Here is an 11244-nt window from a genome sequence, read left to right as displayed (position 1 = left end):
AAGTTGGACAGAAAAGTATTTAAAAAGAGAAACAGAAAACATTACGCCCTTATTTTGGTGAATTAGCAACAAAGAAAAGGATTAGCATAGACGGGTACTTTTTAAAAATATTTATTTTCCTCTGGCTCCCGCTAGGGTGGAGGAAGTTCTCTGTTCCGAGCGAGGGTGGAACAGAGTGGAAGAACAAATGACTGGGAGTCCCCCCCGCACCCTCGGCTTGGGAGTGCGGGGGTCAGCAACGGGGGCTGCTGAGAGAGGCGGCCAGCAGGTGCCTGGGCTCCAGCCCCCTACCTCCCCGCCCCCATCCATCACCCCCTCCCGAGCTTGGCCTCGCCCCCTGGCGGGTGAGCGCTAGGAGTAGAGGCGCGGGGGTGGGGGGTGCAAAACCCGCGGGCAGCGGGAAAGAGGCCGAGGGTGGGGGTGCTTCCCGGCTCTGGCATCGCCGAGAGGTTGGCACCGCCTGCTCGCACCCTCAGTCCGCAGCCCCGAGGAACATGTCCGCGGCCAGGGCTCACAGTAGAGCCCCGGGGAGGAGAACCGGGGGAGGGCGTGTGCAGTGGCGGCGGCGGCCGCGGAGCCGCTAGTCCCCTCCCTCCTGGGGGAGCAGCTGCCGCCGCCGCCACCATCAGCGCGCGGGCCGCGGCCGGAGCTAGCCGGGCGAGCGGCGCGCGCGGGGGCGGGCGGGGGCGGGGAGGGGGGTGGGCAAAGGGGGCGGGAGGGCGTGGGGGGAGGGTCTCGCTCTCCCTGAGACCAGAGCCCGAGAGGGAGACCCTGGCGGCGGCGGCGGCGCCTGACACTCGGCGCCTCCTGCGGTGCTGCGGGGCGGCATGTCCGAGGCTGGCGGGGCCGGGCCGGGTGGCGGTGGGGCAGGAGCCGGGGCTGGGCTCGGGGCGCTGCCCCCACAACCCCCCGCGCCACCCCCCGTGCCGCCGCAGGGCTCCCCGTTCGCCGCCGCCGCCGCCGCCGGGGGCTCGGGCGCCTGCGGACCGGCGACGGCAGTGGCGGCGGCGGGCACGGCCGAAGGACCAGGAGGCGGCGGCTCGGCCCGAATCGCGGTGAAGAAGGCGCAACTGCGCTCCGCTCCGCGGGCCAAGAAACTGGAGAAACTCGGAGTGTACTCCGCCTGCAAGGTATTCGCTCGCCGCTCCCGGACCGCCGAAGGGGACTAGGGCCCAGCTCACGGGACCCCCGCCCCCTCCCCCTCCCGCCCGCGCCTCCCGCCTCCCGCCTCCCGCCTGGGGCCGCTGCACCGCGGAAGTGCTGTTGTCGCCCGCGCCCAATTAGCTGCTTCTCGGACAAGAGCGCTTTTGGGTTGGAAGAAGGGGGATCACCAAGACCGAGAGCTTTTCTTTCCTCCCATTTGGAAGGAGTAGCCTCTGTATCTGCGCTGCTGTGCTGCCCTGGGGCTTTGTTGCTCTGTAGGAGCTCGCCAGGGGTGCCTTCCCGGGAGTGCAGCAGTGCTCACTGTGTAACGAGCGCCCCAGGGCTAAGGAAACATCTTTTGGGGGAATCTGAGCACCCCCCTCTTCGCGCATCGTCTCCCTGTGCCCCATTGGGAGGAGCTGGAAGAAGGAGTGAGGGTGGAATGCGCTGCGGGACTCCCGGAGCGTTGGGAGATCGAAGGGGTGGAACGCACCGGGTGAGAAGGTGGGCACATCTCACGGCGAGGGTGCTGTAGCTTTGGGCTCCTTCCACTGAGGGTGGAGGCGCTGCGGCGTGAGGCGACAGCCCCATCATTATTGTGTTATTACTTGTTTAGTTAAAACGCTGTCCCAGCTGCTCGGGGTGTAAACAGGATTTGGCAAGGTGACAGCCCAGCGCGGCAGGCGCTGCTGCTCAGTTTGAGTACACACATTTCTTGCCATCCCCTCTCCGTCCTAGCTTTCGGCACCCCATAGTCCCTCAGCTGCAGATCCAGATGTGGGCGCCGTGCTCCCGCGGTGGCAGGATTGCCCGAGGCCGCAGGGCAGCCTGGCCCAGCGCTGTCAGCAGCGGCTTTGTTTTGACAGGGTGACAGCTGAAGGGGGCGGGGACTTGGCCTTGTCAGCTCCTGCGGCCTGTGGCTGAGGCAAGGAAGAGACACCCTCACACACTCACACACCTCTTATGTATTCCTCCCGCCTGCTGCAAACAGGGTCAAGTTCCCAGATTCCCACAACCGAGCTGCAGTGGCCAGTTCTGAATTTTGGTGTAAAGATTATTAATCCTGCCAGAACCTCTCTCCCCTGGTGATGTTGTTTTTAGTATTTACAGGAGCTTCTCAGCAGCGTTGGAGCGTCTGTGCTTACTGTTTTCCCACACCATTCACATCCTCTTGTACACGTTGAACGCCTGTTGAGTACCTGACCTGGTTCAATAAATACTTGTTGAGTGGATGTAGGATCTAGCCCAGTGTTTCTCGAACTTTAATGTGCATAGGACTCACCTGGGGAGCTGGTTGAAAATGATGATTCTAAATTAGTGGAATTGGGGTGGGGCTGAGAATCTGCATTTCTAACACATTCTTAGGTGGCTTGATGCTAGTTCACTAACGTCACTCCAAGTAGCATGTCCCAAGTTCAGAACTGGACAGTATATTATTGGACTCTTTTGAATTCTGAAACTGTGAAATAATAATGCCATGTGGTTGGTATTTCTGAAGACGGAATGCAAAAAAGATAAAATGTGGAGTGTGCTTCTTAAGAAAGGTGAAGGGCCAGGAGTTGGTTATTAAGGGCTTTAGAGTAATGAAGAACAAAGTCAGTTACTCAGTGGGCTCGGAGTTTTGCAGCCAGAGTGGGCCCATATAGGGACTGTGTCCGCTTAGTGTTTCTGCCCTGCCTTTTTATTGGTTTTTCCATCATGAGCACCTTCTCTCCCTGTTGCCCGCTGTTGCTTTAATATCCAAAAACTTGCCTGAAGTTTTGGTCCTTTCTAAAACTTTGAGCCTTGCATTGATATTTTGGATCCTTTCAAATTTCCAAGAGTGAGATGTAGCACCTTTTGTAAGGTTTGTGACTTGAGTGTTTCATGTTCACATTCACAATCAAACTTATACGAAGCGAGAACCTCTTAATAAAGACCTCCCTTCCTGCTCCTGGGAGACTCTGAAAGTGTCACTTTGTATTTACTCATTTATTCAATAAATATTTAGAGGTCCCAACTGGGTGCCAGGCATTGTGCTGGATGCTGGGGCTATGACACCCAGAATTTATCCTTCTGGAGTTTGTGTGTGTGTGCGTGTGTGTGCGTGCGTATGTCCCGTGCACACACATGTGTTGGGGGCCTGGGGAGGTGTGGGCAGGGAACCAATTACAATGAATTTAAAAAAGGAACTGCTTTCTTAGAGTGGTGTTGGAACTCAGAGCTGGCAATTCCTGGGCTGGAGCACTGTTGGGGTAGGAATGGCTTCCTGGAGGAAGTGTCAGTGGGTGCCAGGGAATCTTGGCAGAGCAGGGTGGGGTGAGGTGAAGCTTCTTGTAATGGAGAAACTGAAAGCAGATATGAAAACTTGGAGCTGTGCCAACAGGAGCTAGCGCTCCACTGGCTGGGGCAACCAGATTAGGGTGTGTGTGTGGCCAAGAGGGCATTGGGGAATCTAGGAATCTTAACACCTGGGGAGTGACATTATCTCAGATATGCTTTTTTTTTTTTTTTATACTGTGCTTGATTGGGTATGTGGGGTGCAAGAGAACATAATCTGTGGTTCTTTCTTAGCTTGTCCGTACACTTCATGTAAGAAAGCCCAAAAGAACAGATTGCCCTTCCTTTTGGTACTGACCGGCCCCTTGACAAGTCGGAGAGAGTAGAGAGGTTAGGGAGTGAAGAGCAACCTGGAAAGATGGGAAGTACTTTACTGGGTGCTATTGAAAGAAGAACAGGTCCCAGACCTGATAAAAGATCTGGCCTTTAAACTTCACCAGTGAAGCAGAAAACGAAGGGAGCTAGTTCACAGCCAGGGTGGTGCGCCACACCCTGGAGAGAAGAAAAAAAAAGAAACAAACTTGTTTTGCAGGATCCAGGGTAGAGTTCTTTGAACTGTGTGCTGGCAAAGATTGCTTCAGAGAGTCACTTGGCTGGCCTGTGACACAGCTAGAGTGATCATTAAAACTGTAGTCTGACCATGATTAACCTCTACTTAGGACCCTTTTGCTATCTCTGGCTCCTTTTCAGGGCCTTGGGTGCATGCTTCCTTTCTGCCTCAGGGCCTTTGCACACACTGTTCACTGTCACTGCTCTTCTCATCTCACTTTCAAATTAACTCCCCAGTCTTCTTGCAAATCTCAGACTCCTTGAATTTCCTTTACCAGCCTTACCATTATGTTTTCTAAACCCCTCTGTACTTACTTTTCCTTCTTGGTGCTTTTATCATAGTTTTAAATTGTGTGATTATTTGGTATGTGTTTGTCTCTTCGAATCTTCGACTAGATTCTAAGTGAAGTGGTTATTGAGTGAATGAGTGAATTGGAGAAGAAAGAAACTGAGGAAATGATTAGCTGTTAGGAGAGCAATAGTGAGATTTTAGCTTGACTACTTCTTGACAATTGGTAGAGGGGATTTTTCAGTGAGGACATTTTTAGGTATCTCACAGGTTTCCATAGGACTGGGTTTCAGTGTTAGAAAAGAAACCCGAAGTGAATGTATGAGTAGCCCAAATCCAAATCTCCTTGAATTAAAGTGTAATTTATCTATTAAAAAATCCCCCAAATCATTGGCTGACTCTTCTTAATGAAATAGGCTGTTTATACATGAAAGGAGGAAGTAGGTTGTAGTGGCCAAGAATACGTGCTTCAGCGTTCAGACTCACCGGAGTTCAAATTTCAGGATATCCAGCTGTGTGACCTTGGACAAGGACTTCACCTAAGCCTCCATTTCCTTGTCTGTAAAGTAGGAATAATAATGCTCCCCTCAGGGCAAAGCAGTGAGGATTTAAAATAGGCTAATGTGTATGCGGCATCCAGCAGGGTGTCTGGCCCCTGGTGAGCCCTCACAGCAGCTCAGAGTGGGGGATATACTTTTAACTTGGAAGTCAAGAAAGAACGTGGGACTTAGAGAGTGTCAAATCCCAGCCCTGCCACTTGTGTGATCTTGGACACAAGTCACTTAGTTATTCTTTGAGCCTTGATTAGTTCATTTATAAAATGGGGACCATGACTTGAACCCTGAAGTTAAAGGAGAGAAGATCCCCCAGAGTTTTTAGAACCTAAGAGTGCTGGCTGAACTGAATTGCCTGGTGCTTTACTCATTCATTGCCTGTCAGAGTCATTGGCTACGAAGCATTTATAGAAAACCCAGTTGCTTCGATTCTGGGCTGAGTGCCATACCTAGAGAGTTACATGGGCACAGGGCTATACAATTAGCCTTAATTTTAAAAAGAATGGTTTATAGTCTAGAAGTTAACACTGTAGAAATGTGCAGAATGTGGAGGCAGCAATGCCACCATGGGAGACAAAGTGTCCTGTGTTGGCCAAGGGCTGGTGAGTGGGGCACTAGAGCAAGGCTTAGAGTTGGGGAGTGCCCCCTACACCTTTGTATTTGTCATGTTACGCCTTCAGAGAGCAAATTTCTGTTTCAACTGTCAGCCTCTGGAGTAGTGACGCTCCCTTGAGCTGTTTTGCTCCCCCAGGGGGTATTTGGCAAGGTCTGGAGACATGTTTGGTCCTTGTAATTGGGAGGAGGAGTGTGCTACTGGCAACTAGTGATTAGAGGCCAGAGAAGTTGCTAAATATCCCATGATGCATAGGACAGCCCCCCACAACATAGAATCATCTGGCCCGGAATGACAGCAGTGCCAAATTTGAGAAACCCTGCTTCAGAGGAAAATGGTGTTGTCCCATAATGCCATAAATAAATACATTGGCAGTAAAGGAAAAATTAATGCTTTTAATGTTAATTTGAATCTGAACACTCAAAATCTGAAGCATCTCACTTTGTGAAGCATGGGCATATTTTTAAACAGCTTTATTGTGGTATAAATTATAGATCATGAAACTGACAAACTTAAATGTATACTCAGTTGCTTTTGAGAAATGTATACAGTTGTGCATCCATTACCATAGTCCAGTTTTGTAACTCTTTTATCTCCTGCAGTGGGCACCATTTTTTTAAGGTGAGATTTTTGTATCAGTGAATTGTGGATTTGCAAACAGAAACAAAATTTTAAAAAATATCTTTTTGGAGATTCTTTAGATAAGTAGTATTGTTATAGCAAAGCACAAAACATGAAGGGGGTAAATAAAATGTTTTAAGAAAATCAGTCTTTAGCTGCATAAGTCTTGTAGCATACAGTTATTTCAGTCATGTGTGGTGACTTCTCTAAAAGGCGGTATCATGGAGCCAACACACACAGGAAAAATGTTTCATTTGGCAGGCACAATACAAAAAGCCTGAGAGAAAGAGGAACAAATTTAATTCTGTTTCCTCATAAACTTTCAGGGAAGATGGAAATTCAAGCCTGCAAAAGCCTTCAGATTGCAATTTGCAGTTTTATGTAACTGAGAAAATAGTTTATAGGGCAAAATGGAACAAAATCTGCTGAGGACTGTTTTGTTTTAGAAACATGTGCTTGCAAATGACATTTGTGATGCAGAGCTGGTGGCTTTTGTTGTTGTTTTTTACCACTAAGATTTAAACCTAGTTACCACATTCTCAGGATTTATTCTGTGCCCATCAGGTAAATCCGTAGCGTTGGACCTGTCATAGGGAGTCTTGAGAGTAAAATACACAGTTTAATGTGAGGTACCTTGGAACAATCAGAACATCTGCTTCTCAGATGAAAGATCTGGAGACGCAGTACAGTGCCAAGATGGATTTCCAAAGCTCAGTGGCTTCTGATTGAGTTCATTTGTCTCTTCATGAGAGACAGGTAGCTATTTAGGAATAGTTGTCAGTGGTTTCCTACTCTTAATGGTTTTCTACTCCTAATCTGATTCAAACCCGAAGGTATCTGTGGCAGAATATCAAGCATGTGGACTACCTGGCAACCTGGTGAAAAACCTGGAGCATCCGCCCTCCTCTCTGCACCGGGCGCCTTGGGCACCGACTTAACTGCTTTGTGTTTCGGTTTCCTCTTTGGTGGAGTCAAGGCGTCACCTCATTGACCTCCTGTAAAGATGAAATAGTTTAGCTTCTGTGAAAGTTCTTGGAAGATAGGCATTTCACAGATGTCTATTTTATTTTTAACAACTTTCCATTGGTCTTAGCAGTTCGTATTTTGCTAAAGTGTTAGGCCTCATGTCACTTGATTCTTCTACCTGGGGCAAGAGAGAGGTAAGGAAGGTCATTTTACTAGCAGGGAACTGAGACCCAAAGGTTAAGCAATTTCCTCGAGCTGCAGTGGTTGCTCAGGGAGTCTCTTTCCAGTGCACCATTTTACATCCTCTTCCCAAAGTTTCTCATGCAGTGGAGGGGTTGCTGTTCCTCCAAATGGTTTACAGAGAGGATTTCATTTGTTTCAGACATTCTACTGCTCTCACTTGATGTCTATTGTCCCCCTATTGAGAGGTATGTTCAAAGGCTTTTCTAGTTCATTGAAACCGTGCAGGCCATAAAGCAGACAAAATAAGCGTTCTTTATTACTGGCCCAGGGCAGACAGATGCATGCCCTCGATTGTTTTAAAGCTAACAATCTAGAGTGGTAACTATGCTGGCCCAGCACAATTTCCTGTAGGAAGGAAAGAAGATGAAAGAGATACCAAGTCAGGCTGAGAAGGTGCCAGATATGCCAGAGAGGGAAGGATTGACTGTCCGGGATGTTTAGAAGTCCCCAAACAGAGGACTGCATACATACCATAGCAGTATTTCAGCACGATCCAGAGGAAAGTCACTTCTTAACTTTTAATTGTATGAACAGAAAGTAAAGTGCTGAAATCCTAAATACTGTATATATAGCCCAATGATTTTTTCCCATATGCATGTATCCATGCACCTGCCACCCAGGGACAGCTATAGCGCCTTTGCAGCACCTCAGAGGGCTCCCTGGTGCCCCCTTCCCACCTCTGGTAACCCTTATTCTGACTTTATCACCAGAGGTTGGTTTTTGCCTTTCTTAAAGTTCCTGTAAATGGACTCACACCATATGAACTCTCTTGCATCTGGCTTCTGTCACTCAACGTGATGTCTGCGAGCCGCATCCCTATTGTGGCGTATAGCAGTCGTGTGTAAAGATGCATTTTTTAAACTAAAAAACAAGTTCAAAGTTGCCACCCATTTTCAGGATGGAAGGCATTGGATACGGACAACTTTATAAAATGAACTTTAATTAGGCTTGTGAAAGAAAAGATATGAATTTGAAATTCAGGTATACTGGGAGGAACCCACGAGGGCAGGAACGTGGACTAGAAATCAGGGAATGTGTACCTGGCTACGCACATGCAGTCAAGGATTGTAATGGAGGCGAGGCGGACTGTTGGGGAGGTGGGTGCAGGAGGCCTGTGATGTCACAGACGGTGGAATGCCCGGTTTGCACAGTTCCTCTCCCATGGCGTCTGTATTGGTGAGTCCTTACTGGGAAATATGGGTGGGAAGTCCTGCTGTCACCCATCCTGGTTCTGAAAGAGGACTAGAGTTATACCCTGTGCCTTCGAGGCCACATAGAACCATACGTGTTGGGGGCTGTGGCAGGGTTCCTAGAAGACTGGCCAGAACCCAGTACATAAAGCTCCAGCGGACATTGATATTGGCAGCAATTCATCCATGAAACCTTGTACTAAATATATAAGATAAACATTATTTAATGGAATCATATGGACCATCCACTTATAAATTAATCTTCATATATACATATATATGAAGGGATTTTTATCTTATTTACTCGTGGGTGTCCATACACAGGGGTGTTATACCTATTGCCATGTATTCATTTAACATTTATTTCCATGGGCTGCTTTAGAAGATGTCTACTCAGGTAGCGCCTGTCCAAACTCTTTATGACAACTTGTCACCTAGTGATAATTGAAATAGAAGCGAATCTTTCTAATATTGAATTGCTTTCATCTCTGGCATCTCATTGGGCACACTGGTACCCCCTGCACTATACCTTTTCTTTTCCAAGTATTGGTGTGGCTTGTTAAACCTTATTCCAATTTGTTTCCAAAGGCCCATTTCTCAGAAAAGCTTTCCTGACATCCCCTACCTCTTGGTCTAAAATAGCAGCACTCCATCACTCTATAATCTTACCTTGTTCTGCATTTGTCAGTACTTGGAAATGACATGTATATTTTAAATCATTTCTCGTCTGTTTCCTTTATGACAACAGAAGCTCCATGAAGCAGAGACTTTTGGTTAATTCCCTGTCCCACAGGGGCCATGTCTTGCACATAGTAGGTACTCAGGACATATTTGTTGAGTAAATGGGCCATTTCATATTCACAGTGAATTTCATATTCGCTTTGTGAGATTGGAGGGAACAAAATCGTGTCTTAAAGATGAGGAAACCGAGCCTCAGAGAGGTTGAGTAACTTACCCAAAGCCACGTGGTCAGCAGCAGGGAAGCCCTCAGCTGGGGGTGGAATAACATGGCCTGACTCTTACGAGATGTGTGGTTCTACTCAGGTCATGAGTACTTGTCTAATGGCCTGGACTTTTGCTATAAGATGGAGCAAGGAGAAGTCACACCCACTTTTAATCCTCTGAACAAATGATGTGAACTTCTGTGACCACCATTTCCTGTTCCTCAAATGAGAATTACTAATAAATTCTCACAAGAGTATCATGAGCATTGTGCGACCAGTGAGTTGAAACCTATGAGCTGAGAAAAAGGCCCTACGATATATTCTAAAAGTCAATGTTATGTCAGTGAACTAGAAACAAAAATCACCTATAAAGTCAATTTTCTAGCTACTGTTCATGATTTTTGTTGCTTTGCTGCCTGCTTTAAACTAAGGGATATGATAGGCTTTAATTTGTTCTTCGGTTTGCATCCAGAGGCCCAGACACAGGGCTTGTTTTTTAAATCAGGAGATGAATGCATTTATTTTGGAAAATAGTGTGAACAACATCTTGAATGATCCACTTGGAATGTTGTTTTGTTGTTGTTACACTGCCTAACCTTAGGAGAAGGCTTTGAGTCATCTCTTAAGTGACCTCAGGGAAAGACGTGTGGGACGGTTCCATGAATTCCACACCATCCTAACCAGTCCGCATGCATTGTGTGCTCTCGGCCTGTGCAGAGGCTTCTGTTATGCAGCAGATTCTAGAAGTACAGAGATGAGACCTGAGTAATATAGTGCCTGATGGCAGCAGCTCTAATTTGCATCAGCTCTAACAAGCTGGTGTTGAAACTGGATGGCAGGATGCCACAGAAGTCAAGGTCAGCATACTTTGAAATAACGAAGTGAGTCATGTAACTCAGGATTTGCACGTACCCACAGGGCTACCTGACTAACCCCACCTCCAGTGAACACATCCACAAGTATTGGTTAAGGGTCTGTGCCCAGTTCTCTCCTAGGTGTGTGGTGAGTGACAAAGGGAAACAGAATTTCGCTAGAAGCCCCTCATCTTGCTGGAAGCCAGATACAGAGGGAAAGAAAAATTAAAATGAATAATCAAGCATGAAGTCAATACACAGAGAAGCCCTTATGAGCTAGGGACAGGTAGAAGCGTAGGAGAGAGGCCTGGCCCGGTGGAGTGAACAGTACATGACGAAGCAGAGAAGCAAAACTGAAGGGAGCAAAACTTCAGAGTGGTTTAAATGTGGACCTGGGCAACAGATGGACCTGAGTTTGAATCCTGATGTGCTGCTTTCTTGCTGTGTGACCATGAGAGAGATTATTTAACCCTTTATGAGCCTCAGATTTCATAGCTGTAAAATGGAGATCGTGATGTTGTCAACTTTTCCCATTCATTCAGCAAATTTGTTACTGAACGTGCCAGGCGCTGATTTAGATCTGGGGATACAGTGACAGATGGGTCCTTACTCTTGCAGAGCTTGCTTTCTGGTAGCAGAAGCAGACAGTAAACAACAAAATAACAGAAAAGGGTAAGTGCCACACAGAGAATGTAAACAGAGAAGTAAATGAGAGTGCCTGGGGAGCTCCTTCAGATGTGTGCCCAGAAAGGTCTTTCTGTGGAAGGGACAGTCTGGGGCCTGAATGATAATGAGAAGCCAAGGGGGAGGGTGCCAGGTGGGGATTGCAAAGACTTGGCCAGAGATGGCTTGGCATGTTCAAAGGCTGCCAGGCAACCATTGTGGCTAGATGGGGGTGGGCTGGGGGGTGAGTTTAGGAGATGAGGTGGAAGAGATCGATGGCGCCCAGATTGCCGAAG

The 11244-nt window shown here is 47.8% G+C and overlaps 1 protein-coding gene across 2 annotated transcripts in view; it reads left to right on the top strand.

The window, feature by feature from the left end:
* Window positions 1–716: 716 nt before the first annotated feature.
* KAT2B (lysine acetyltransferase 2B) overlaps window positions 717–11244 on the top strand; it is a 91359-nt gene continuing 80831 nt past the window's right edge. Inside the window, exon 1 of one of the 2 annotated variants that reach the window (XM_074312790.2) lies at window positions 717–1130. In XM_074312790.2, coding sequence (XP_074168891.2) covers window positions 828–1130 — 303 coding nt within the window. In that variant the 5' untranslated portion in view covers window positions 717–827. The remainder of the gene's footprint in view (window positions 1131–11244) is intronic. The other variant, XM_074312789.2, reaches the window with a different exon arrangement.

This window comes from Rhinolophus sinicus, chromosome 5 (assembly GCF_057876585.1).
Source record: "Rhinolophus sinicus isolate RSI-liver-muscle chromosome 5, RSI-T2T, whole genome shotgun sequence".
NCBI lineage: Eukaryota > Metazoa > Chordata > Mammalia > Chiroptera > Rhinolophidae > Rhinolophus > Rhinolophus sinicus.
The sequence above is the reverse complement of the archived record's forward strand: the minus strand, read 5'-3'. Positions and strand labels throughout refer to the sequence as shown.